Source organism: Falco rusticolus, chromosome 5, assembly GCF_015220075.1.
Source record: "Falco rusticolus isolate bFalRus1 chromosome 5, bFalRus1.pri, whole genome shotgun sequence".
Lineage (NCBI taxonomy): Eukaryota > Metazoa > Chordata > Aves > Falconiformes > Falconidae > Falco > Falco rusticolus.
The window spans coordinates 26,355,971-26,383,385 of record NC_051191.1 but is presented as its reverse complement, the minus strand read 5'-3'; the positions used below and the strand labels follow the sequence as shown (position 1 = coordinate 26,383,385).

The 27,415-nt window shown below is 40.2% G+C and overlaps 1 protein-coding gene across 2 annotated transcripts in view; it reads left to right on the top strand.

The window, feature by feature from the left end:
- The first annotated feature begins 276 nt into the window (after nucleotides 1–276).
- CELF2 (CUGBP Elav-like family member 2) overlaps nucleotides 277–27,415 on the top strand; it is a 379,621-nt gene continuing 352,482 nt past the window's right edge. For both annotated transcript variants that reach the window (XM_037388905.1, XM_037388902.1), the window contains exon 1: nucleotides 277–457. In XM_037388905.1, coding sequence (XP_037244802.1) covers nucleotides 405–457 — 53 coding nt within the window. In that variant the 5' untranslated portion in view covers nucleotides 277–404. The remainder of the gene's footprint in view (nucleotides 458–27,415) is intronic.

The window sequence follows — 27,415 nt, the reverse complement described above, 5'->3', positions numbered from 1 at the left end:
AAAGACTGGAGGCTTCAAGCTTGAGCTGTGTTTGTTCCAAAAGAAAGCCAAGAAGGACGGTGTTAATAAAGAGAGATTTAACTGAGGGCTGTGCTTGGAATAAAGTGAGCTACAAAAAGGTCAAATTTGATCAGTTGGAGCAGATTACAAGGGCTTTGAAAGGTAGTGGTGAAGAAATGAAACTGGGACTGTGAAGCAATATAGCACAAGATTGATTTTGGGGGTGGAGAGAAGCTGGGACAAGTGCTTATCAGCTTGAGAAGGAGGAAGAGCTGTGCTGAGTTTGTTGTCATTCCCACACCGAGTAGAGTACTTGCTGCTTTTGTGGTTAGGCTTCCCTGCCGTGGTTGTGGTGTTTTGTTTTTTCTCTTTCTTTCCTATATATATATTTTATTGTTGCTACAATGGTGTCTATAATCTCTGACTTGGATCCTCTGAAAAGCTGGAAAGTTTTAAGGTAGGCCTATGTTTTCTTCTGTTTGGTACAGGAGGTTTTGGTTTAGCCCTAAATTAACTGGAGCTTGAGTTATAATGGAAATGTGAGCCCTGGGCTTAAGTAAGAGGAGTTTCTGGTAATTAGAGCCCTTTTAAGAAACAGCAAACCTTTGAGCAGATGTTTAGAGACACCCGAGGGAGATTTTTAAAATATACTTCTCGGTGTTACAGTGCAGTCAGGATTTTTATTTTTTTTTGGGGGGGGGGGGGGGAGAGCTTGCTCTGTAAATGCGAGTCAATAGCAGAGGCTCGCACCGGCTGGAACTGCGGGATTAACTCCCTGCGTGCCTCGCCGCGCGCAGCGGGGGCAGCGGTGGGGAGCTTCGGGGCCCCGAACAGCGGCGTGAAAGTTGATCAAGAAGTGGAAAACAGCCCTGGGGGAAGGCAGAGGGACAAATGTGCGCGTTCCGTTTTATTGTTGAAACTTCCACAGTTCGTTGTTCCTCTAAGGCATCTGTTTGAGACTTAAAAGTTGCTCCTGATTTTTATCTTCAGCGCTATTATTTTTTTTTAATTTGAATAGTGAAAAATGGTAACTCGAACGGCTAAAAAGAAGGCTAAGGGGGAAAAAAAATAATCACCCTTAGTGTCTGCTGCAGGTATTAAAGCTCCACAGTGTTAAACGACCGTATTTAACGCTGCTATAAATGCCTTGGGTTTGCCCTATTGAGAATCTGGACATGTGAAAACTTTGCAGAAACTTCTAAAACATTGGAAACAGCTGGGAATGTAGATGGAGAAATTGTAAAATTAGGTAAAGATAAAGTTAAATGCATTTCCCTCAGGTCTCATGCAAAACGTGAAGCTGCATCTAATGCCATATTTTATCTTTTTCTTATGGAAGTGAATTACAGGGATTTTGAGGGAGTGTGTGGCTTGTGATACTATTATTATAAATATATAATAACAATAATATTTTAAAGTATACTTTGGCTTCTTGCTACAATGTTTTAAAGAACTTAAATGTGTCCTGAGCTGAAAGAGGAAAAAGTCTTTCAGAAGTCGAACTATAAAGTCTACTTGCATAACTAGGTTTTCTTTTTTCCTCATGTTTGCATAGCACTGAACTTTCTTTTTCAGAAGTTTAAACTTCTCTGACCATCTTCTGAGCCTGTGTGTAGGAATGTGGACTGAGATCTTTTATCTTTGTCTGCGGTATGAGACTTGGTACAGCAGTCTTATTGCAAGGTTTTTTGTGGTTGTTATTGTTTTGGGTTTGCTTGGTTTTGGTGTTTTTGTTTTTAAAAAAAGAAAGTCATTTAGGTCTGTCAGCACAGAGTGATGAGTTTCTATTTGACTTCCAAAACTTCGGTGTGGATGTTTGCTGGGATGTAGCATTGTGTGGGATGGTGGAGCGCAGGGCTGTGATTGGCACCCGGGGTGATGGTCATGCTACATCGGACCAGAGCCAGGGTGACTTCTGTGAGTCATTACCAGTGAGTGCCAGTAAAGTGCTTTTGCAGAGCTCCCTATGTGTTGTCTTACAGTGTGTGTGCTCCAGAAGAGCTATTCTAGGAATTATTCTAAAAGTTTATCTAGCTCTGTGAGACTACTGATTCCTCTGCTAGTCAAGTCAGGTGGTGCCAGGATTTTGCTGAGTTGAGGGATGAAACAAAACACTTGAAAGTCAAGATTTAAGAAGGAGACACTGTTGCCCTCTCACAGAATCCTGTTTTCTTAGAAAAATGATGTGTTTGCATGACTGGAGAAGAAATATCTCCCTGGCACTTTCCCCTTACAGTATGACTGAAGTTTCCCAACTTTGTGTGTGAATCTGGAGGTTACAGCTGTGTGGACACAGATGTGATTTAAGTCAATTTTACTGGACATTCCTCTATGTATTACTGTGTGTGATTACAGAAGCAACTCTGTACAGATGTGACGTGGTGCAGAGAGTTAAGAGGTGGGAAAAGGCAGCATGAAATTTAAGCGAAATGATCGCTGATAGTAAAAAAAAAAAAAAAAGCCAGAAGACACCATGCAGCTCATATGGCTTGCGACTTATTAAATTGTAATGCCACATCACATTTTCCTTATAGATTTTAGTTCTCTTCTGCAGGCCAGTTTCTAGCCTATTTGATGCCTCTGGGCTTACCATTTTTAGTGTCGTCTCCCCACGTATGAAGAGATCCTGTAGCTAGTATCTATAAGAAATAGAGGAGTGTTTCTCTGTGTTTCTCTTAGGTGACGCTAAGCAATTCTTTAAGACCCAAATGAAATGCTGTAGCAAATGCTATGATCAGCTTGGGAGTAGTGTCCTGCAGTGGCAAATTCTCTATTTTGTTTTCCTTGTGCACCCTCTGTATTCTGTGACTCGCTCACACTTTGAGCCCTGCTTAGTTGGGAAAGAGACTGAAGGATGCAGATCTCGTGGAGGCAGGTGGCAGGGAGAAATAATTGCATTAGGTTAATAATTCCCCGGGGCTTAGAGAGCTATGGGTTGCCTCGGTGCTAGTTACCCCCATCTCAGCTGAGCTCTGGTTCCTCTGACCTGCTCCCCAAATCCCCTAGGAGCATGTCCTCTGCCCTCTGAATAAAGGTAGTAATAAAGGAAAAGGTACAATATAACAACAGACAGGGCTGTGGCTGGTGGTGGAGCCTAATGGGTGGGGAAGGTGGTGCTGAGGGGTGGCCAGGGATTTTGCTGGACTTCACCCAGCAGGGCTGGGAAAGCTAGCAGAGGTATTAAAATAAATGGCAGTATGGTGTGTGTATAGATGATATTACACCAGGTCTCCCTCTTGGGTTGTGCCTGCCTGGGGTGGGACACGAGAGCTGCAATACTTTCTGGCGAGTCTGGGCCCTGCTGTGCTCGCATTGCAGCAAGGCGGGGAGGAACTCCCAGGTTCTAAGCACAGCTCAATGTGCAGAACAAAACCCACTCCAGAAATATTTTCTTTCACTGGATTTCTTGATAGTAATCTGAATATTAAAGTTATTGGAAAGTAATCTGTGAGAGCTCATGGAGTTATCTTTTTTTTTCTCCTCCTGTTGCCTCTTTTCAGATAAGCTCCCAGCATAAGATCTGTGCTTTGACATTAACACACTGCTGCCTGATCTTCCCTTATAGATGCCTTCTCACTTTTCACAGTGTGACTACAATAAGTGCCATGCCTGTAGTATTTCTTGGAGCCAGAAGAGATTGGCAAAACTTCAGACCTTTTTAAAACCCTCCAGAGCCAATGGTGTGTGCTCACCCAGGCCTCCACAGACACAGAAATCCTGTTTGTCTGTCTCCAAAGTGACATGGGAGTTAGGATCTAGCCTTGCTAGCACATAAGAGAGACCAAGATCAGCTGTTGTAACACCAGAGATGTCTCTAATCCATGTTCCAAACTTCCCCGTACTTCTGGGACATGGCTTTGTTCCTCGTACGTGACAGGGACAGCTTTGGTCGCTGTTTCTGAAGCCAGAGCCTGTGCTCTGGGCCCCTGCAACAGCAAAAGCAGAGCAGTAGCCTGGCAAAGAGAGTCACTAAGAGAAGGGAGAAAGAAAAAGAATATCCTTCAAGGCCATGGCTCCTCTGCTGTGTTTCTCCCTTAATTTGGCTCCAAGAAGGCAAAATGCAGTGAGTCACCTATACAGGAAAGACCTTGCACCCCTTTGCATTCCTGTCTGAAGAAGTATGTGACCTTTCTATGGCTTATTGCTAGGGAAAAAGAAGTTGGTTTTAACTTGACTTTGCAACCTCAAGGTGAAATTGAAGCAAAGAGTAGGAGTTTTTGCTCAGATGAGCGGTCAGCTCGTGGTCTGTGAAGCAGTGAGCCTTGCACTGCCACTCTGCATACAGATGACCTGAGTTCCACAAGTCCTATTGAACTGGCCTGTACAACTTGGCTGGTAGGCTTGGGAACATCTTATTTGGAACACATCATGTGTCAGGCGGATGTACAATTCAAGTGTTCTCTCCAAAATGCCTTTTTCCCACCATGCACACCATCCAAACAGCCTGCAAATAGTTTGGCTTTTCAGGAAAAAAGTGTTTTTCATGCTTGGCAAGTCAGTCCAGCAGGAACAATTTCAGCCTTGTTGGTGCTTGTATTATGAGCCGTTTTGGGCAAATAGTCTCATCCCCATAGCCTGCTCCTGTGATTGCCTGTGAATTAAGATGGATTAAATAACTTCAAGGTGTTCAAGTTGGGGAAGGGGGGAGAAAAGTACACACAACAGCTCAAATTCGGTTGTCAGCACAGAACAATAAACTGAGATCACAGTGATGCAAGTCTTGTTCCTGTTTTAGCTTTTACTTTTCCATCTTAGCAAAGCCTCAGATAAGGCATCCTGTATTGTATTTGGTATCTGAACGGACTGGTTAAGTGCACAGACCCCCAACGCAGAACTACTGTTCAGAAAATTGGGTAAAAAAAATAATTGTTCTTTACTCTGTGTGCTTTACTCTGAGGACCTGAACAATGTTGTCTCCACCCACTACTCAAAAACAAAACAAGCCCTGAAAGTCTCACCCACTGACATGGACTGGACTCCATCGCCAACATGAAAAACAGATAATGGACTATCAGATGTCAGTGGAGACTACAAATTCCCCCCTAATTGCCACAATATGCTTGCTTTAAAAAAAAAAATGCATGAAAAGAGGGTGTGTGTATATTGTAATAACTAAAAACACATTTGAAAAATGTGTTTCCAGTTAACCCTCAAAAAAACCAGATTGTGTCAAAGACGGCCCTGAAAGGGATGCTAGTGAGAGTCACCTAAGTCCCAAGTCGTGACACAGATGAGAATTGCCAGGGAGATGATGCTTATTACTAAGCTTTGGTGTGTAAAATATGAGCAGCAAAACACCGTCTGGATTCCCTGCTTTCAGTTTGGATGTGTAAGTCTACAATCATTCAAGTGAGTAATACTGGGATTAAAAATTAGGCCCATCTATATTGAACTATGGGGGGTTTAATAATTCTTTTTCACCTTTTGCATCTGTGCTTCCTCTGCACTTTGTAGAGGACAATACTGGCAGTTTTTCTTGGTTTGACTTTTTTTTTTTTCTTAAAAAGGCAGGATGTATGGGGTGATTGAAAAATAAAGATAACAGAAAACAGCAGATTAGGATGTAACACACTCCTGCATCCGTTGTTGATGGCTGAAAAGTCATCTAGTCCTTCTCTAAGCCTGTGCAGATTTATTCTTGCATCTTTATTTTCCCCTGATTAAAATTCAATATCACTCTTTTCAATAAGAGTTTATTCTCCACTGTTTTACTAAAAACAATCCACTTTTCATATCAAGCCTGTATACAAGCTTATTACATCTTGTTCATTTGGACATGAGTTGTTAAATCTTCCAGGTGCTTTATGGGGGATTTAACCATCCAAATCAAATGAATGCTCTCTCACAAAGAGGTTTACTTACCATTGCCGCTATGTTCCTTTGCCTAATTGTTTAAATTGCCCTAACCCCTAAAACGTAATACAGAATTACCACACCAGCAGCACAGATGCCTAGCAACAGCCTATGGTGGTAAGCTCGTAGTAACACTTGCCCAGCCACCAGTGATTTGCAGTTCAGGGACTTCCTATATCAGCAGTCATGTCTTTGTCTCAATGGATTCTTCCTCCATGAATTTCTCTGACTGGTTTTGCAGTTTTAACTTTGAGCCTACAACATTTTGGAGCAAATAAATTCTGTGGTTTGACACACTGGTTGCATCTATGCTAACAAAGCAATACCCTCGAAGGGCTCTTGGGGTTCTTTGACATGTAAGTTTGTCTTGCATCCACATTTTGGGACATGTGTTAGCTGTTTGGAGTGGTTTCTTTGCTAAGGCGTTGAGACATCAAGTCCAGGTTCCTTTGTTTTGAAAGGGGGGGGGGGGGGGGGGGGGAGGGAGTTGTGTTGTTTCTGCATGTATTATACTACAAAATCTCATTCCTGACTGGTGATTAGTGACATCCAGTTACATGGATGCACGTGCTGCAGGATGCAGGTAAAAACAGTATCATCTTTTCCTACCCGTGTTACTTAATGATACTGACTTCCATTTACCATTTCATCGTCATAATCTCTTAAATCAATTAGAGTCCTAACATACTTCTGCAGATCTCTACAGCTCTTGCATAACGAACCCAATGCAAATGTTAAGCTTTGTCTAGTTCTGCACTTGGCGGAACTGAAACAAGGAAGAAATAGCCTGTAGAAAGAAAGGTAACTGGGCAGTGGCAGCATTACATTGTGCCTTGAGAGATAAGGGTATAATCTCAAGCTTTTCCCAGGCTTTCTGTGTCAGTTTGGATGAGTTACTTAATCTCTGTGTGCCTCAGTTCCCACCAGTAAAATGGAGTTGTTAATACCTGTCTTATCTACTTTGACTATAAACTTTTCATGGCTATGGAGGTGCACGGCTCTGTCCATACAGAGCCTACAGCAGTGAGGACTCAGCTTTGGGCTGGGCTTTACACTGCCTGCCTTCATAAAAATAATTTACTTACCTGAAACCAGAATTTAACTCTGCTGAGAACAAGTAATTTCTTGCACAGTTATTAAAACCTTTTCTTAAATATTTCTGCCTTTTCAAGGCAGCTCTGTGGACAAGCCACTCAAATTGCCTGCCAGCTTTTTTCCAAGACTTTGTTAGGCTGAAGCTGGTTGAAACCTGGAACCCAAAGCTGAATGATCTGGCTGAGCTTTCCCTAATGGCAAATCACTTAGCTTGGGGGTTTGGCTTTCTTATTTTTCCCCTTTGGTTTTTGGGGTTTTTTTTGTGTGTGTGTGATGCTTCTGCTCAGTAACCCTTTATAAAAATTCGTAAGCTCGGTTCCTGTTCTGCTTTAATAAGCTCCCCTCCAAGCTCAGTCTCTCCTTTGGTATGCAGTTCCTTCTCTGCATAGCTGCTCTTTTCATGTCTGATAGCTGCACATGTGAATAATTCTTTTCATAAGCTTATTTCTTGCTCTTCTTCATTTCTCTAATCCCCTCGCTAGTTGACATGCAACTTTACTCAGATGTGTTTCATCGCCTTCGTTCAGCAGTACCTGTGCCACGTGGCGTCGCCCCAGCCACCAGTAGCATACCCTGCTGTCCCCACAGAGGGGTGTCATCATAGCAATGAAAGTCTTCCAGTAGTTATTACTTCCACGGGCTTTATGGTGTTCAAGGGAGATTCATTAAAGATCTCCAGCACCCCTGCTAGCCCCAAGGTGTCATACCAAGGACGGAGCAAAGGAAGGTGAAAAGAGGGAGATTTGCAGTCTCTCTTGCTTCAAGATCCAGAAGCTTTTCCTTTGCATGACCTGAGCAGGAGCTGAATTTCTTATCTGTAAGGAAAAAGCTCTGACTGTTCCCTGTGGGTGTTGCCTGGTAGGTATCACTGTCTCCCAAGGAACCCGTTTAGGCTTCAGCAGCTCTAATGCTCCTGAAAAATGCTCCGTGACACTAAAAAAAAATCCCTAGTGTAACCTGGATGTTACCATCCACCCCCTTTTATACGAGCAGCTGAACATGCTTCTACTGATCATACTCTTAATATTCTTTAATAAAGAAATAAAAGAAAAAGAAACCAAACTTGTGTGAATTGCATTTCTATATAACTTTCTCACATGCTTTGTCTTTGATTGTATGTGTTTCCCCATGTTTCAATGCAAGTGGGAGAGGTTTCTCAGGTTTTTATTCCTCATTTGGGAAAGTCCATGCGTCCCCTGTGAGAGAGTTCATTCTGGTTGTTCATTATAGGATCCTTGTTCTTGAGTTGGTCCCAAGCTGGTATTAGTGGACCACTTTGTTACTGAACTCCTGTTGACATTGGATTTTTGCTGCTGGGTTTTTTTTGGTTGGTTTGTGGTTTTTTTGGTTGGTTGGTTGGTTGTTTTTTTTTGTTGTTTTTGTTGTTTGTTTGTTTTTGTGTCCAACTGAGCTTTAAAACTGAAGATTATCTAAAGGTAGGGAGACATTGGGAGGCTCCAGTGGTTATCACAAACATTGTAATGTCTCTCTCTTTTGTTGAATGTGTGGATTTCAGATTATTGGAAAAATCTGCCATGTCAGTTGTGGTACATTCTTTTTCTTTTCCCTTTCACATGTCAAGTTAAATTGTCTGTAGCTGGTTATCTTCAAGAAATGCTTTATAGAGAGAATTTTATCTGTTAAAAATATAATTTACTTGTTCAGGTAACTTTGCCAGAGTCTTCAGTAGTGGAAAACTGATTCTCTCCTTAACATGCCTGAACTGCAGACTACATTTATGTATTAAATTAGTAGATCAATGAAGCCAGAACTTAAATTGTGGTTGGAAATCTTGGTATGACTTTTGAGTGATTTGATTGTGCATATTCTATCCAAGAATTTAAGATATTATGGAAAGCTTTAAAGTAAAAAGGGGGAGAGATTAGTTTTTTCTTTAGTTTTAAGACTTTTAGTTTTAAATAGTGTTCTTGGTTTTCAGGTCCTAAAGAAAACAGTAAAGTATTATAAAAAGGATTCCAAGTGAGTCTTTGAAGCAGGAGATATTCCAATTCTGAAAAATATGTGGATTTAATGATCTTTCTCCACAAAGAATAGGCTATAAACACACAAGTGTATTCACCTACTACATGTGCCACCCCGGTACTACTCTTCCAATTACATTCATCCTGAACCAGGAGGTACTGGCAGATTTCAAGCTGAGACTACCTAATTCTAAACGAAACTAAATTCATGTTCACCAAATTCTAAACTAAATTCACATTCAAGCATTTGTAGGATGAATTTAATTTCTCAGTCTCTTAGGCTGGAATTAATCTTGGCTTTACGCAAGTAACTGGTTACTGCTCATTAATCAGAGGTGGCTTCGGGTCCCCGGGAGGACTTCAAGAACTGCCTTCAAGAGATACAGGGTCCATGATCCGTGTTACATACTTGAGCCTTAATTTTCACATGTCCTGTCAGTAAAGCTACTGAGCGTGTTTGCTAACGTGACACCTGGTGTGGTCTTAGGGAAGAATTTCAGTCCCACCAGCAGCTGGAACTGCTGAGGCTGGTGGGTGTCCCTGTAGCCCTTGGACTTCCCCCTTGTTGGAAAAACTGACCTTGCCAAGACTTGCAAAATGTTGTTGACTGGGGTCAAGTTTTGGCTGGACACAGCAAATAAAAGATGTATGTAGCCTGGGATGAATTACAGGCTTGGAAGGGGGAGACAGGTATTAAAGGTCTCAAATGGGGTGATAGGGAGAAAAGTATTTAAACGCTGATGTAAACTTTCATTGAGTCCAGGAGTTAGTTGGCAGGGCCTTTTATGTGACTTTTGGGGTTAGTTTTGCAGCTGACGCAAACTGACAGAGCTTCATTGAGCAAGATCTACTGACTTAGGGTAAATGGGAGTTGGGCCCCATGTGTTTTGCAGAAGACTTGACATCTTTCTTCTTATACATAAAGTTTCTGGATCTAATAGGAGAAAAAAATGTCTTGGTCAGAGCACTTAGTGTATTTATTAATTCCAGCCTGTTGATGCCCAGTTTACTCTGTCTGAAGTCTTGACTCTAAAAAGCTCTTGGGAATGTTACATTAATTTTTAATTTTTTTCCTGTGCTTGAAAGAAACAGATGACCTACCTCTTTGCTCTTTAGTCAGTGTTCAAGTAAACTAATAAGTTTAGCATAATCTATTAATAAACCTAAACCTATGACATCCTAGGTTGTAGGCAAGCTGTGTAAACTTACTATATAAGTTACATACCAACTGTGAATCATTGGAAAGTGGTGATAGCAGAAACCAAACTTGCTGTAGAGTAACTTTTTTTTTTTTTTTTTTTTGCTACTCATTTGAGCTGAAAGTTTCCCATTTTTTTTGTAAGGGGATTTTTTTTTTTGTTTAATTCCTGCAAAAGCAGTTTGTATCTATAACCCAGAACAATGTGGTTCTCGCATATAGCTCTGGGACTGCTCTTAGACTGAGCTCAGATCTCCCTGCTGTTTTCAGCTACATCTATGGGCAGTAAGTTGCTTTGTTTGCCATGAGATTGATTAACATCTCTGGTTAATGAAAGCTTACATCGTGCATGCAAGTCTTACAAGTGCAACTGCTGAGTGTTGTTACCTGATGCCTCAAAGCTGGATAGATCAACATTTTATGTGGACTTTGAGGTCTTCTTTTACATCTTAACTCTCATTCTACTCATAAAAATGTTAAAGCAATCTCAGTTATCCACACCCCACAGAAAAAAACAAGTTATTCTCTTAAGAGGTCGCCTAATTTAAAAGTACCCTCAAACAATATTTTCTATTGTAAGCTGCAATCTGAATTTTTCTGTTGGTATGAGGCTGGTATGCATTTGTTGCACTTTACAGCCTTTCTTCTCTTATCTGTAGATACTGTACAACCATGCACAGCAGAGCATCCAACAACAAAAATAGGTAATTATTCTTGCAGTGACAAAATTCAAAGACTTTGATCCACCACAAAGATAATTGATGCTGTTCGCATTGGTGTGGTTGAGTAAAGGCAACAGGAAGAACTGAGCACGGATGAAGCTGCAGGTCCAATTCCAGGAGGCATAACTTTAACCTATTTACATGCAGATAAGAAGTTACCTTTGCCAGAATTATTTTTGCCAGTTACAGATGTTTACTGGGCAAGCATCATAGCAGAAAAGTCCTAGGAAAGGACTTCAGTTAATTTCCAGAAAAAAAACCCATCATTGTTAGTGTTTAAGAGAAATAAACCACCTGAAAGCAAAATGTCCTGTAATGTACATTCAGGCTAGGTTTCTGTACTGTGTACCTGTATTAAGCTGACTGTACTAATCATTGCCTTGTTTTCCCATTAAACTCTGCAAGATATTACAGGGTTGATTGTACATTGTGTATTGGCAGTTCAGGTTGTGGATTGAATTTAAGCAGCTGTTATGAAAATACAGTCTATAACAACAGGGGAACACAAGCTCTGTTGATGAAAATGAGCCATGTATACTGTGAGCTTGTGATTTGGACATGAAACAATGTTGGGCTCCAGGCTGCAACATCACCAAACATGACAATTTGGAGGAACAAATAAGTTCTGTGCTTTTTATTTTTATTTTTACCCCCATTTGTTCTTATAACACGTAACAGCCATCAGACCACACAGGAAGTTTGCACAAACCTACATGGTGAAAGTAGGATGGGAAAGCAGAACTGGTTCAGCAGCAAAGGGTTGGGCATTTGTTATTTCTTCAGCAGCTGGAAGTTTAGTGTGGCACCAGTGAATAAAATCAGCTTTGCAGGGAGGAAGCTGTATAATCAGTATGTATGATGGTTTCTAAAGATGTGACGATCTGGAACAGAGTAGTTACCTATAGATGGTATCTTTGTATCTTCTCAGTAGCAGCGGCCAATTTTGAATTCCTTCAGGAAAATGGTAAAAAATGTGCTTTAACTGAGCAACAGTTAAGCTAATAATTTCAGACCTAGAAAGACTTCCTTAGGAGGAGTGCTTAATTACAGAGGCAGAGAGTTGTGCAGAATAGTAAGCACTTCCCAGAAACGGTCATTTAGGCTTTTGTTGTTTGAATTTTGTCATAACACAAAGGGGAAGAAAAAAAATCTCGTGAGGGATTTGAAACCAATAACCCACATGACAATTAGCTCGCAGGGTACTGTGCCAGTAGATACCATGGAGGGCAAATACTTAGAATTGGAAATTATTTTTATGGATGCTGAGGATATCTACAATTAGATAGGATTAAAATGGATGGGGAAGGATGGAAGTCCTCGCACTCTGGCCTGCTACTATCTGAGGCTGAGAAGAATCTTCCCTTATTTGGCAGCATATCCCTATCTGTGTAGGCTTTTTGTACCTCTTAGGCATGGAAGGTCATATAAAGCAAACTCCCATCTGATCCCATGAGACATTTCCTGTGTTATACAAGAGTGTTAAAATCCTACTAATTGAATTTTCTTTCCTGGTACTGAATTCTAACAGCATTTACTTTATTGATGCAGTGTGTGAGTCAAAAGAAAAGATAAATATTTCAAGCCTTGTGTTACTAAAGAATATACTTTTATTTAACAGTATTATACATGGTATCTTAACCACTTTCTAGACCGATGATTTCCACGGGGTAATTTTGTATTGCATTAAAATAATTATCCATCACCATTTGAACTTCATGTACTCTCAGATAGGTAAATTGTATACTTTAGCAAGCCAGCATGCGTTCTGAAATTGTTATGGAAAAGATTTGCATTAGGAAAATGTAGACTTTCTCCCCCTCCTTCCCATGATAAAAATCTTGTGTGCACAATAGCTGTACTGCCACATGTCATGGGGACATTGTGTAAATCACAGAGTTACAAATTTGTCAGCCTAACCAAATGTCTGAAAGAATAATGTCATATTAGTTACATTTCAGCTGTAAGCCTGGCCTATTTTAACCTTGATTTGTGTGGCAGCTAGCCATACCAACAGCTTGTGCACGGTTGATTATAAACAACTTTGTTTTAATGTAACAAGATTCTCATTTAATTCCTAGAGCTTGATGCAATAGTGATCAAAGATAAATTCAGACGTATCCATGAGGTAAAGAATTAGATTAGACTGACCCAAGAAGACAGGGTCCTGACAATTTCAAGAGTGTAAAACCTTTTGTACATTGTAATGAAAACTTGAGAAAGTTGGATGGTGCACCTGACAAAACATAGATTGAGAACTGCATTACACCCGTAGCAAGCCTTGATATAATTTTGGTTTTTATTTAATTCTACTTTTGTATGGAAGGACCTGTATCTTTGAGTAAGAAATTTATTTTTTTTTTTTTTTTTTTTTTACTTTTTAAAGCTTTATTCGTTTGGGATTGCCAGTTATTTTTCTTCTAGATTATCTTTCCGCATTAGGGATGAAAAACTTATTCTGGAAGATCTGGAAAAGTTTAATTCTCTTTGTTTGGGTTTGTGTGTGTGTTGGACCCTCTTGTGCTGAATCAGACACGGTTCAGACTTGGGGGGTGGGGGGTCCTTCTTTGGGTTTTTTTGACACTTGTGATGGTTTCAGTATTAGGGATTTTGTGTTGGGGTTTTTTTCCTGGTGTGTTTTTTTGGGGGGTGGTGGTGCGTGTTTGGTTTGGGGTTTTGGGGTTTTGTTGGTTGGTTGGTGGGTGGGTGGGTGGTTTGTTTGGTTTGGGTGGGGTTTTTTGGTGGTGAGGGTTAAAGTGTCCTTGTCTGAAGCAGCATACCTGAGAGGCTCTGTCTTTACTTAACTGACTATTTTCAGGAGGCTTAAGGCAATTGAGTGTTTTTCAGATTACCACCTCCTTACCGTGCATCTCAGAAGCTGGGCAAGAAGTTCAAAAAAGGTGGGAGGGATTACGCTGACTGTGACTATACTTACACATCTGTTTCCTAAAGAGGGTTGGGATGGGGCTATGGTGTTCACTTTATTTTAAAATCAGCAATTCAGTTTAGGTCTGTAAATGTCAAATTTGAGGGATTTGGTTACATAAGCATCAAAACCCTGGTTGAAACCTTTTGAGTGGTTTTTAGGCTTGTGGTGAACTGAATCAAATTGCAGGAATGGTCCTCAACTTAATTACCCCAATAAATTCCTGTTCCTTTGCAGCTTTATGTTCTTTCTTTGCAAGTAGCTGATTTTGAACATTCCTTCTTTCCCTCCTGTATAAAAAATACAACTCTTGCCTTCCAACAAAATCAAACCTTTACATGAACATAGCTGGAAAGGTTGGGAAAAATTTTGGGGTTTTTCTCTGGGTTTTTGTATGTTTGGTTTTTTGAGGCATATTTGGTGGGTTTTTTTTTGTTTGTTTGTTTGTTTTTAATATTTCCCTCTCAAGTTTCACATTCCTGATTCTTTTATTTGAGAGTGCAACAAACAAAACAAACTTTTTTTGTTGCATTGTCAATGGCAGAGGAGGAAACAGAAGTAACAACCTAAGGTTCTTCATTATGAGTTTCATATTTTTCTCATAGGGCAGTACAGTGTTGCTCATAATCCTGCTAGTTGGGAAATCTTTAGAAGTAAATATAATTAATTCAGTGATGCCAGTCTTGATAGTTAGAAATTTCCTTGGTTCTGGGAAAAATGATAATGCAAACAGGAATGTCTAGTCTTTAAACACACAGGGAAAAGACACAGATGCTCACATGTACACAAAGTGGTTTAAAGTCAATAAGCTTTTGTTCAGTCAGAAGGTAAAAATGCACAAATTTGCTGGTATTTTTTATATATATGTATGTATATATATAAAAATCATAGTGGGGGTTTCTTTACCTCTGCTCTAAGATTATTACATAATCTTAGGACTTGCTTTCACACCTGTGTTTCTTTTGTGGTTGCAAGTGGGTGAGTTTTTGACATAGGAACCGCACAAAGATTTCTGACCCCACAAGGTAACAGAAATTACTCTTCTAAAATCTGCATGAATTTCCGACCAAATACTTACTTCTGCTTCAGCTGTGATATTTCCCCCTCAGTCTGGACTACTTGTGATATATATTTATTTCTTGAATAGAAATAGAAGCAGCAATCCCATTTCTGGGACAAATTTTTATGGTCTTTTTAAATGCGTACTGTAGAAATGTAGTAAAACATCTGCCCAACATCCACAGAAGACATCAGCTTGGGAAGGTTTCGGGGAAAGATATTAAGTCATTTAAAATAGTTTAACTCTAGTTCTTTTATATTGTCATGCTTATGTCTTGCTGTTGTAAAAACCTGCTATTTTGAAGACTTGATACCGGTACTAATCTGTTTCAGCTGCATGTTCCCAGACTATTTATGAAAATGAGTTTTTATTTAACAAAACATAAACCAATGTATTTATGTTTTTATTTGGTGAAGAAGACTCTAAGAAGACCAAACCAAAGGCTTCATAATCAGTGAGGGCTGGGTGGGGATTTTTTTTGTTTAGCTGTGTTTGTCCTGGAGATTGTTAGGCTGAACTATTTGTTTAAAGAAACAAAATGAAAATGAGAGGTCTATAGCCAAGTTTTCAAATGATCCTTTTGCTCGCTGGCACTCGCTGAGACAGAAAAAGTGATGGCTAGCGCTTCAGAAATCCTTCATGCTCTCATTTTTTGGAATTTGAGCTCCTAAGAGAGTCTGGCCTTTTGCCTGCATCCTGAGATTAGCCTGAGCGCTGGGTGTTTTTTTTCCGATCTGCACAGTCTAAAATTAAGACCTTGGTTGGGAAGTTTTTGAGCCAGTTCTTGTTGAGGAATCTCCTTTGAGGTACTCGCCACCTTTAACTGCTCTGGGCTTCAAAGGGTGCAGATGACTAAGTTCCATACTGGCATATCAGAAGAGAAACAGACCCCCAGTCTGGGGATGTGTGCTCTCATTAGATTTTGAACCTCTCCTGCCATTTCTTCTCTGTGAATCCCAATTGTTTCTAACACTGTGTTTAACTGCTGTGAACTTTTGTTTGGCAAAGGAATGTATTTGCTTGTTTGGGGCAGGCTGAGCTTTACTGCTTTGCTTGAATTTCCTGGTGTTCTCCAAAATCACAGTTGCTTATTTGGGAATCTTGCCCATGGTTTAAACTTCAGATAGAGATAGTAAGATTTGTGTGCTCATTTGAGGCTTACATAAGGCTAAAGCTAATGTTTGTGGCCATGATTAAATGTGTTTGGTATTTTTGGGGGGAGGGATGTATCTAGTTTGAGTTATGCTTGCTGCCTTGCAGGGATACTGATGAAATGTAGCAGCAGCTCAACATGTTATCTAGCAGAGGGAGAGTTAATGCATAGTGCTGATACTCACAAATCGGTAGTGATTAGTGGCTGCCTTACACCTCAATAAAAATAGCAGAGAACAACAGTCTTATCAACAGACGCGTAGTCAGTAAACAAGTGTTGTATTCATATACAAAATAGATTTTTATCATTCTTCTGCTTTAAACTATGTGACTCTGCAGGAGATGAGTTATATGTGTTTGACAACAATTGCAACCCCCCAAAAAAAAATAATCGTGAATGTGAACATAAGGGGGATAGTTGGGATGTGTATGGGTGTGAGTGAATGTCCAGATTTGAACTTTTGAACTGTCAAGCATAAAAACCTGCTGCTTCCTCTCAGCAGCTGGTACAGGCCAGTTGTAGATGTCGTGAATACCTGGACTAAAGTTCACCTGCTAAGTCTTCCAGTTAATAAAGAGAGTTGACACTGATGCATCCATTAGCAGGCTGATCACTTCTTGTCCTTCTGCACATAGACTATTTTGATTGGTGAATGAGATGTTGGGGGCCCAGAAAGAAGGGGAGGCTGAAAAGATGTGTTCCTAGAAGGAAGTGGTCTTGGAGAGGAGGAGGAGAAGAAGGCTTAGAAAGATGATGGAGATCACAACTGGAGGAAAGATCTGGGAAGTGAAGCAAGTCCTGGAGATGAGGCAGATAGGCACAGGTGAATGTTGGGGCATGCCTGGAGACCTTGGCTGGTGATGTCCAAGATGGGTAACTGCAAGCAGTGGCACAGGAGGAACCAACACAATGTCCTAGCCGACCTTTCCAGATGGGGGTGGGGGGCGTGGGGGCATGTTAAGACCTTGTGAATGTAGCATGAATGTAGTATGTGAGGTGATCAAGTAAGGTAAATCTGCATGTTCTTTGTTTCTAAATAACTCCTTGCAGTGCTATGAATGGTCTGTGGAAACATTAACAGATAGTCAAGCCTACATAAATAGGGGCACTCCTTCGGTGGTGATATGTAGCACTTTTCAAAGCACAAAAGAGGTTCTGGCTCCTAGACTTAAACATTTCATGCATACATATGCATGCCCATGATATACAGGCTCAAAGATGATGTGAAATTACAGTAATTCCATAAATGGTATTTATAGTAGGTTCCAGGACTGTAAGCAGCAATGTAATCACATATATTTTCTGGAGGAGATTGTGGTTGCCTTTTCAATGCCAGTCCACTTCCAAAAAGTACAAATAAGCTTGAAACATTTTTTAATTAAATCATACTCTGTGAAGAGTAGGTAGGATTCATTACACATATTCCTAATTAGGTCTTTGAATATAAATGATTTTATATGGTATTAAATAACATATATTTTGCTTTGAACTCAAACCTCACTCTAATCACCTTCTAGCTTTCTTTGGTACTCTTGGGCACAAACTAACCCCCTCTTTTTTTCCCTCAAATAATCTGTCAAGGGTTGTTAGCTGTGGGGAAAGGGTCCTCTGAGAAGGGAGTCAGTCAGTGACATAATTGGTTTCCTCTCAAAAATCTGTATGAATGAAGATAGTTGCAACAGTTAGTGAGTACAGAAATAAACTTTCCATGCTTTGATTGAGTCTTTTGATGCAAATGATTTGCATACACATTTTGCAGCTAACCTGTTTTAATGAAAAATTTGAATAAATAGGATATCTGTACTTCCTAAAAAGTAGGCTCTTATTAAAAGTGAAGGAAATTATGAACTGTTTTAAAATGCTTAACTTTGCACAGGAGGGACATGGGAAAGTAGGGTGTAAAACCCTGGTCTGTGTCTTAGAGCTGGAATAAAGGATGACAAGTGCAGTTGTTATTTGAACATGTTTGTATATGAAGCTAGTAAACCATTTTCCACCTAATTTTCTCAGGGCTTTGAAACTCCTCTCAGCGTAGCTGCCTTTCCTCCAGCAGGTCCTCCCTATAACCGTCACCACTGATGGCTCACAAAGCTAAAGGGGAAGTCTCCTTTCTCATGCCCCCATCTCCCCTCCACCTTTAGCCCATCTTCTTCTCCAAATGTTAATTGAAATTAATGTTAAACCATAAATCTGAGCGGAATCCAGGTGCCAGACCCCTAAGTCTCATCCTTTAGGGTAGCTTGGATACTCAGTAGCTGTATTATCCCAAGCACAGGAAAGAGATAATCTTTTAAAGAGGGCTTAGGCACTGAGCAGTTAGGCACAGACCATTTGGTCTCCAGTCACACACGGGGAGCTCTCAAACTCTTATAAAAACGACTGGCACAGATTGTTATAGCTTCAGGTACTTATAATTGGAGTTGAAAGAAGCTGGGTCATCTGTAGTTGAATTCCAGTGGTGACTGAGACACCTAATGTCCAAACTAATGCTGCCATTAAAAGCAGACCAACATTGGCTCTGAGCCTACTAAGACTAGGTTAGATGTTAAAATGCATACATATGTCTGTCTAACAGCCAAGAACTTTTAAATGATGTCAGGTGAAGCTAAAGCTACTCTGTCACCACAAGGATGGCTCTAGTTCAATGGTATTTGGGGTTGCTTTTATTTCTTTAGGCAAGTCTCTGTCTTAGAGATTTGTATTCATGTAATTGCTGGCCAAATGCCTGACTGCAATTTCTTTCTGTCAAATGAAGACACAAATACAACAACAATTTGATTTACATAGTTTTGTTTCTGCATATGTGATTTACAGTGATTTTTTAAAAAGGTGCCCAAGCAAACAGTGGCCCCACTAAGTTCAGTGTGACTTTCAAAATCTGCCAGAAACAATGGCAAATACTTGAGCAGTTTGTCAAGGCTCTGTTCCTTGCTGCTAAAAAAAATTATTTTATTTAAAAATGAAATTATTATTAATATTTTTATTTAAAATCATTTAAAAATACGTAATGACATATGCTATTTACCATTTTCAAGTAGGTTGGGTACATTAGGATCTAAATGAGCTATACTCAACTGATGAAGGACTAAAGGACTGGGTGTATCTTTAGTATCTGTACTGCAGCTATTTACCTGTTAAAGGAGTTTGACAGGGATGATGTCCAGGTAGATGCATTCTTAAACATCACTCAGAGATGCGCACATGTGAGAAACAACATGCTGCACCCAAGGAGTTTTTCCACTAGTGTATGAAACTGGTGCAGGCATGAAGTGCTTCAAGTTTCTTGTAGTAGTGTGGTGGGTGTGCCACATCTCCTTTCCACTGATTGCTGCCTGGAAAATAATATAAATATTTGCTGTCTCAGCTGCTGTGTTCATAAAATTCTTCACTCGGCAAGTCACACCAAATGCATAGTCTAGTTGTCACCTATCGGGGTTAATTGATAGAGAACTCTTCAGATTTAGAAACAGACTCTTAACTCTTCTGTGTACTGTTTTGCCTTTGTATAGAAATGACCCGAGGGGAATAAAATCTTTGTGAAGAATCTCACTGAACTGGTAAGGTTATACTAAACAGTAACAGAGACAAAGTATGGGTTAATGTGCCTAATGTACTGTAAACCCCAGCACTTTACACCTACATATTTGGGATATCCAACATACATTCCAGAGGATACTTGGAACAAAAACCCTGTTGGTGCTCCTCCTAACCTCTTCTTTCCCCGGGCTCTGCCCTGCTGTTCAGTTGAAGCCTTTTTTCATCACATCTTGATTAATACTAGGTGCTAAGAGCAAATTGGTGGTAACTGCTGGTCATGACAGCTACTGTGCAAGCTCTTGCCAGTGGCGGTGCTGGTTCTTTCCTGTTCTTACCTGCAGCAGCCTTCGCATTTTAATCATGGGCCCCAAGCAGAAATTGTCAATTAGATTGAGCCTTGTGGTTGTCTTTGAATAAATGTTCTTTAGCAGATAGATTTAGTGCCTTGCTACTCTATTCCCCTGGTTTCTATGTGCAATATACCTTCCATATACACTAAAATGAAGTATCTTCCTGGGGAAAAAAAAAATCTATCCAATCACATACCAGATAAAGTGGCTACTCTGCTGAACTCCAGAAAGAAATAAGAGGGCTTGATGAATGCCTTTAGGCCAAAACAATGATTCTCTTGCTGCTTTTTCTTGGAGAGGGAAAAAAAAAAAGTAAAATGGAAAATCTGAGTTATTTCAATTTAAACAGTACAGAGGATTGTGGTAGAAGAGGCAGAGTCACTTCTTTTATCGCGTCTACATTTGATCAATGTTTCTTGAACAGTTTTGTCCCAAGTGGGATAAGGGAAACTGGGATCTTCTGTGCAACCGGCTAGAAATTATTGATGAATGGGGCAAGATCTGTGATGATGCAGGGTGAGTTGTTCCACTGACTCATGAGTGTTCTGGGAGATGCTGAATGCAAACATAGCTCAGTTGTGCTTCAAAGGATGATTGCATAGTCAGAAACTTGCCCGTCTTAAAAAATCACAGACAATTTGCATCTGTTGGACTTGAGTGGGCTGTGAAAGGGAAAGATGATAGAGTCTGGAGTTTGGCTATGTCTAGGAAAAGTCTAGTTCAAGGCAGGGAGAGACAGAGTATCATCTTGCATCAAACTTATGATCTTGTGAGCTTCTGATTCTTTTTTCCAAAGAAGCTTCTCAGTTATTTTTTGTAGTGGAATTGACTATATAAGTAAGATGCTCGTGCACTGGGGCAAGTGAATGAGGCAAAACATCCCATTTAGAAGGGATTGTGGTGGGTACCAGCAGGGCATTGAGACTAAGGATCCCACAGCACACCATGGTGCTGGACTGGCATATGGCCATAGCAGCCATAGGGAGAACTGACAAACTGACATCATCTAGCTAATACGTGGAGTCCAGAGCTGAGCCTAGTGAGTAGACACTGTGGCTGAAATTGTCACAAGAATGATTTGCTCTTTTTAGTTTTGTCTTTTTTTTTTTTTTTTTTTACTGATGAGGGTTTTTTTAGTGGTGGGGGTTTTTTAGTGTTTTGTTTTTGTTTTGGTGTTGGGTGGGGTTTTTTTATTTTATTTTTCCATCTTCATTCCACCAAACTAGTAAAAAGAAGGGGGAAAAATAATCCCCAAACAGAATAAAACAATAAAACCACAGAAAGATGTTTATCTAGCACATATTTCAGCAGTTGTCCTGACTGGCCCTGAGTGCACACACAGATAGGAGTTGTTGACCAAAAACACAGCGTTGGGAGTTGGAGGTGGACAACAGGATTTGTTGTGCTTGGCAGTGTACGTGCATGCTTTAAGACACGCTCTTCTGTGAGAGTGTATGGCTGGAGGAGTCCGGAGAGAAAGGGAGTAGTTGTTACCATGTTATGAATGGGTATAATTAGGTACCTTGCCCAAGGTGACATGGAAATCCTCTGTCAAAAATGAAAATGGTAATCCAGGTCTTGTGGAGGAGAGCCTGCTGCAATAAACACAAAGTTATCCTTCCTCTTCTAGCTGCTGCTTTCCAGGTAAGCCCCCTCCTCCAGGGCCATAAGCTTTACTTTTAGCTGTAGTAACATAATGATTGAAAAAAAGATGCTTGGGCAAAAAGGATTAGTAACTCTAAGCTTCTGACCATGGGTAGATGTCTCTGCGTAGAACAGATGTCTCATGCAGGCAATTAGTTCAAAGGTCCATCCTAGCTTGCTGGGGATATTTTTTTTGTATTTTTACTATTAATTTTTATTTTTTTAATTAATATTTGAACTTCTTTAGAATGGAGACAACTCCTGTGCAATGCAAAGTCCAGCAATTTTGCACTGAATAAAATGGAGGCAGCATTTGCCTGTGCTTCCCCTGCAATTACAAAGTAACTCTCTTGTTGTGTTTGAATTTCCTTTGTCGTTATGAAACACAACAGGCTGACGGCTTGATATTAAAAGCAATTGTGTTTCCATTCATGCAGATGCCAGCCTGTTTAGGTGAATTTACTAAGTCCCTAGACGTACATTTTTATATTATTGCTGTCTCTGGGCCGTGCTGAGCATTTTAATTCTCTGAAAATAACCTCTGTTTTCCTTTCATCTCTTCATTAGCTCTTTCATCATGAGGACATGAATTTAAAAATATATATATCTTAAAGTTGTATGTAATAAAGATGTTTTTATCATTCCAATTTGTTGAGCTGTGCTTTTAAAGTTGCATGGCTTTCACAACGATAAAATGGCACAATTATTTTTGTGTTGTATTGCTTTGTACCCTGAGGTTCCATTTAAAGCAAAGCAGGGAGATGTGTTTATAGGCAGTATTGAAAGCAATGTATATGGATCTTGATGTCAAGCATATTTTATTGAAGTAAGATTAGAAAGGGATCTGATGACAAGTTCTGCACTACTGAAGTGAAATCAGAATGAGATTTTGTGCCAAGCTACGTGTTGTTAAATCAAAATTAAAGTAATACCAAGCTGTGTTGTTATTTTTCTGGCTTTCTGGTGTCATATTTTAAAGATAAACTTTACAGCCAATCATGACTATTGTAAAGTAAATATTCTGAGCTTTTTGGACATGTTGGTACGTTGCAGTAAATGCCCATGCTATCCCAGCCAGGATCAGATGTCTAAAGGTTGCAGTTTCATGCTATATATTGTGCAGGTATGCTTGGATTAAATCCTTGCAAGTAAAACTGATTTTATTTCTATATAAAATCACCCCATTAAATGCATTTCTGGTAAAAAAAACCAAAACAACAAACCTTTTATTTGATCTCATCACCTATTTTATTAATCTTCTGAAAACAGGATAAGAAGGTTTGGTTTTTTTAGGAGGGATAGGCTTAAATTCAATCTGTTTTTCAAGTCAAATGCCTGGGGTTGGCACTAGTTAGTATGTGCATCACAGGAGTGAAAACGGCACCAGGAAATTAGTAAAGTTGCAGATTTTCTTTCTATGTACAATTTTGTATTGTGCTGGGAGGGGTTCCCATAGGAAACATAGTTTTGCATTCAGATTTGCATTTTGGATTCAAAGAGGGGATCAGTTTCTGATTAATGGAGGGGACTCCCAAATTGCAGGGTTAATTAGACTTTTTGTGCTTCAGGTTGTGAAGGAATTGCCTCTTAAAGGGTGATCAAATTAAATATCTTGCTTCAATATTTTATGATGAGCTGCTCTGCAAGAACACCTCCTAGTTTGCACATACACTAAAATTTCTGTGATGGTACAGTATTAGTGTCTGGAAAATACAGTTACTTGAGGCTTTTGAAGCTATGAAGTAGTATGACTCAAACTTCTTAGTGTGCTATCACAAGAATTTGAGTACGTAAGGAAACACCAGGTTCCTATTTCAACTGCCAGCTCTGCATGTTCAGCCTGGGCTCTGAATGTCGAGCTGGATATTTTTTTTTTTTTTTTTTAATAATCACTGGTGTTATTACGTCTCTCACCTCTCCTTCCCATGAGACAGTAATCTTAGCAATATATGATCTAATAAATACAGATTTAAAATTCCAGCTGCCTTTACTCCATCTAGTCATGGTTTAGCCACTGCCTGGTATGTGTCACATAGCAACTGTCTTCACCTCACCTTTTTTTTTTCTCCTTCCCTTTTTTTTTTTTCTTTTTTTTTCTTTTTTTTTTTTTCTTTTTTCTGTTTCCCTTCCAGGTTTTAGCTTCCTTTCTACTGAAATTGCAAAGGATGGGGACTCTCCTGCAATGTGTGTTATGCAGCATTCAGCACAATCAGATCTGGTTCTCATTTTAAGACTGTAGATGTTGGCATCCCAAACATATTCCTAGTTCATATTATGATTTCTTTAGCATGTGGGGTTTAATAGCTCAGTGCCAGACTCCCTTCACCCACAAGGGTGAATTACATGGAGCTACTGTGCAACATACTTTTTGTCAGTCAGATGGGCTTTCCAGATCCCAAACTTCTGTTTTAATTGTTGGGTGATGTTTCTATATAATAAACATACTACATAATTATCTAGAGAGAATTGTACAGACTATGATTCTATGTAATAACAAGATCCATGGTACAGAAGCACAATTTTTGCCTGTGTACTGAAAGACTGTGAATTTGGCTTTTTAGTTTTTTTTTTTAACGTTAGAAAAATTAATCTACAGATTAAATCCTATCTGTAGGACTACTACTAGATGAGGACTAGTAATCTTTAAAAGCTAGTTTTCTAAAAAAACTTGTTTATCCCGGGAGAGGAAGGAAGAAATGTTGCTTTAATTTAGTTTTACATTTCCAGTCATTTGGGTGGCATAGTAAAAAGGTCTTTTGCCAAGCTCAGGGGGAGAAGATAGAAAATGACTTATTGTTGTTTTAAATTTTTGGCTATTACAACTTGTGTACGCTAGACCCACAGATTTGTGGTTAATTTTTGGAATTTTCCCTTTTGTTTCAGTTTTTATGGAGAAATTTGATATGTGGAGAAACTGAGGAGTTTACCACCCAGCAAAAAACCAAGCTGAATGTGTTAGTTAATACCAAGCCCCACAGTTGTCTTGTCTGTTTTTAAAGGTGCACATACTACTTGTGCTTGGAGACTGAATCGAAAGACAAGATATGTTTTGGGAGAAACTTTGCAGACAGTCATATTTCTGCTGGTTTTCTCAGATGGGCAAAATTGGGGAATCCATAGCAATGACTTTCTCTGCCTAAAAGGCACTGCTCTTGTGTTGTTCACTGTTAACAGAAGCATAAGAAACAGGCAAAGCCACTGTTCTACAAATATCAAATGTTAGTAAATGGCGGGGAAAACGCACAGGATGCTTTCTGAGATCAAATTACCAGCTCCAGCAGCGTTGTCTGTCACCCACGGCAAGCAATACACAGAGAAGGGTATCTTCAGGGAAATGGCTAGCCATTTTTGGTTGCTTTTCTTCTGATGGTGTTATGAAAGCAAATAGGCTTCATAAGACCTGGGTGCTTTTGGCTTCTCATCTGTTTTTTGGTGCCAGGTGACCTCTACTCTTGACACTCAATGCCGTTCTCAGTCAGGCATGTCAGCATGACACACTTCAGCAGTTGTGCTGTGTATATATTTTTTACTTATCCTTGGGACATGCATGGTGAAAGACTTCACGAGCCCCTGCTGTAATGCAGCATGTCAATTTGGCAGCCTTGTTTACACAGGCGCTCGGCCTCTTCCTTTTCTCACCCGTTCAAATGCTCTGCTTTGGCACATGCGTCAACAAGTGTGCTCAGGTGTAAAGAGGCATGTGGCACAGAAGTGACGAAGCTGTCACATAGGATGGACTTCCCGCAGTCAAGACAGCACCTCCCATGGTATTGTGCCAGCTGCCTGTGCACAGCCCGCTGGCACCCGTGCCCCCGTGAGAACTGGTTCAACAGCACGGAGGTAGCGTTTTATGTCTTTTGGTAAATGTTTTGTGTTTTGACCCTAGTTTTGCAGCGCCACCGCTGTGTTACCTGGGTGATTTCCTTGCTTTGCCCTCTTCTCGGCGCGGGCATGCGCTGTCGGTCACCCCGCTCACGTTCCGGAGCGATTTGGAAGCCAGCCAGCCAGGGGTGACTTCATTCCAGTTGTCAGCATCAAAATCTGCAGACAACGAGAGGTTGCTGCTTTATTGGTTGCTGCCAGGAAATCATCCTGGTAGAACAGACCCTGAAAGTAATTTAACAGGACTGCTACATTTCAGATTGCTTAGAGGGCTCCACAGAAGGCAGGTTTTGGTTATAGAGAAACTTCACGGAACGCTGTGCAGAGTTAACTGCAGCAAGTACTGCATGTTGTCAGACTTCCCAGCAGATGAGGGAGCAGTACTAGAGCTGAATACTGGTGGAAGAAATTATCAGAGACATATGAAAACCGGAATTGGTCAGTAGGAGTTATGAAACGTTTGGTTTCAAACCATTAACAGTCCAATGGTAATATTTTGGAAAATAGTGTGCAGTTGTATTTTGGTGTTTGGCTGACAGCAAAAGGTGTTTTAATTCAACCATTGTCCTTTGTGTTTAGCACAAGCCAAACCAGCTGGTGAGGTTTAGCCTTCAGAGGTTTCACAAGCTGAATGATCTGAGACAGTTTCCCAGAGGCTGGGTGGAGAGAACCCAGGCTTGATGTAATACCCTTGTGAAATATGTGATGTCTCAGTCCTGTCCCAGAGGTTGATAATAACAAAAAAAGTTTCCCTACCTCAGAAGAGAGACCAGGGATGGGTTACTCCAGAAGTCAGGGCTTTCAGCTGCTTGTCAAGCATTGGCGTTTCTCTGCTGCCTCCCATGATGCGCCAGCGATGGATTCCATCAGTAACTTCCAGCTGTAGAGCTGTCAGTCTTTCACTAGTTCAAATTCAACTTTATTTTAAAGCCAGGGCTTCTCCATAGCTGTGCAGGCTATTTTTGATGGGTTCTGCAACGGCTGAGAAGTAAGCAGGTGTCTGTGCTGTTCTTCAGTGGTTGGGACAAAGCTTTGTGAGTGATATGGAAGAAGGAAATGACAAGGGGTCACAACAGGGTCACGTTTTGCTGGGCTTGCTTGTCCCCTTTCAGAAGTTAGCCTCCCTCTGCCAAACACAATTCTTTCTGACTTCCATGAAGTTATAAGTGATTAAGGATAGGAGTCCAGAAATCCCAGAGCGTGAGAGCTCAAAGCATTGAGATCAAACAGGGAATGGTGACAAAAATGTAGGCAAAGGACACAGAGCAAAATTCCAACTGTAATTGCAGTTCTGCTGTATCAAGCAGTTATTCAGACAATGAACAATTGAAAAGCTATTCACATCGCTTCACATTTGCTTAGCCTTGTGGCTAACATGTCATTTTGGCTATTGTTAGATGGCAACCAAAAGCAGTGAATAGTCTCTACTACTTGGGAAAGAATTTAAAAATCTGAGTGAATGAATAGCTCTTTCTTGGATGCCTCTTACCGCCTTAAGTTAGACATGGAAGTTTTAGGTGAATTCGATCTGTTCTCTGCAAGGGCCGTGGTCTGTCCCTAGCATATGCGGAAAGCCAGAGAAAATTAATTAGAAAGGATGTATCAAATTTTTGCACAGTGAAAGCTAAGTAAAGCAGATTCAAGCATGACACAAAAAAGGTACAAGGAGACATCTCTTGACAGGAGGCTGTGTCTGCTTCCTTTGGAGATTTTCCCCCAACATGAATACAGTTCTTTTATTTCTGACTTTGGATGAAACTAAAAGGAAACAGAGAGAAAGGTTCCCTTTGCAGTACCTATCTGAAGCCTGAACAAGAACTAAATCAGACTTCTTTAATCTAAAGAAAGCATCTGGTTCAGACATGGGCTTTGAACTTGGTTTCTTCTTCTTCTTCTGTAGAAGCTATTAGCCCTTCCCCAGGTCTGACCTGGGGCTTCCAAAATCTGAGGGTTTTTCTCTTTCTTTGGATTGCCGACAGCAATTGCTCTTAACAGTTATGTTTAAACAGCAACTAA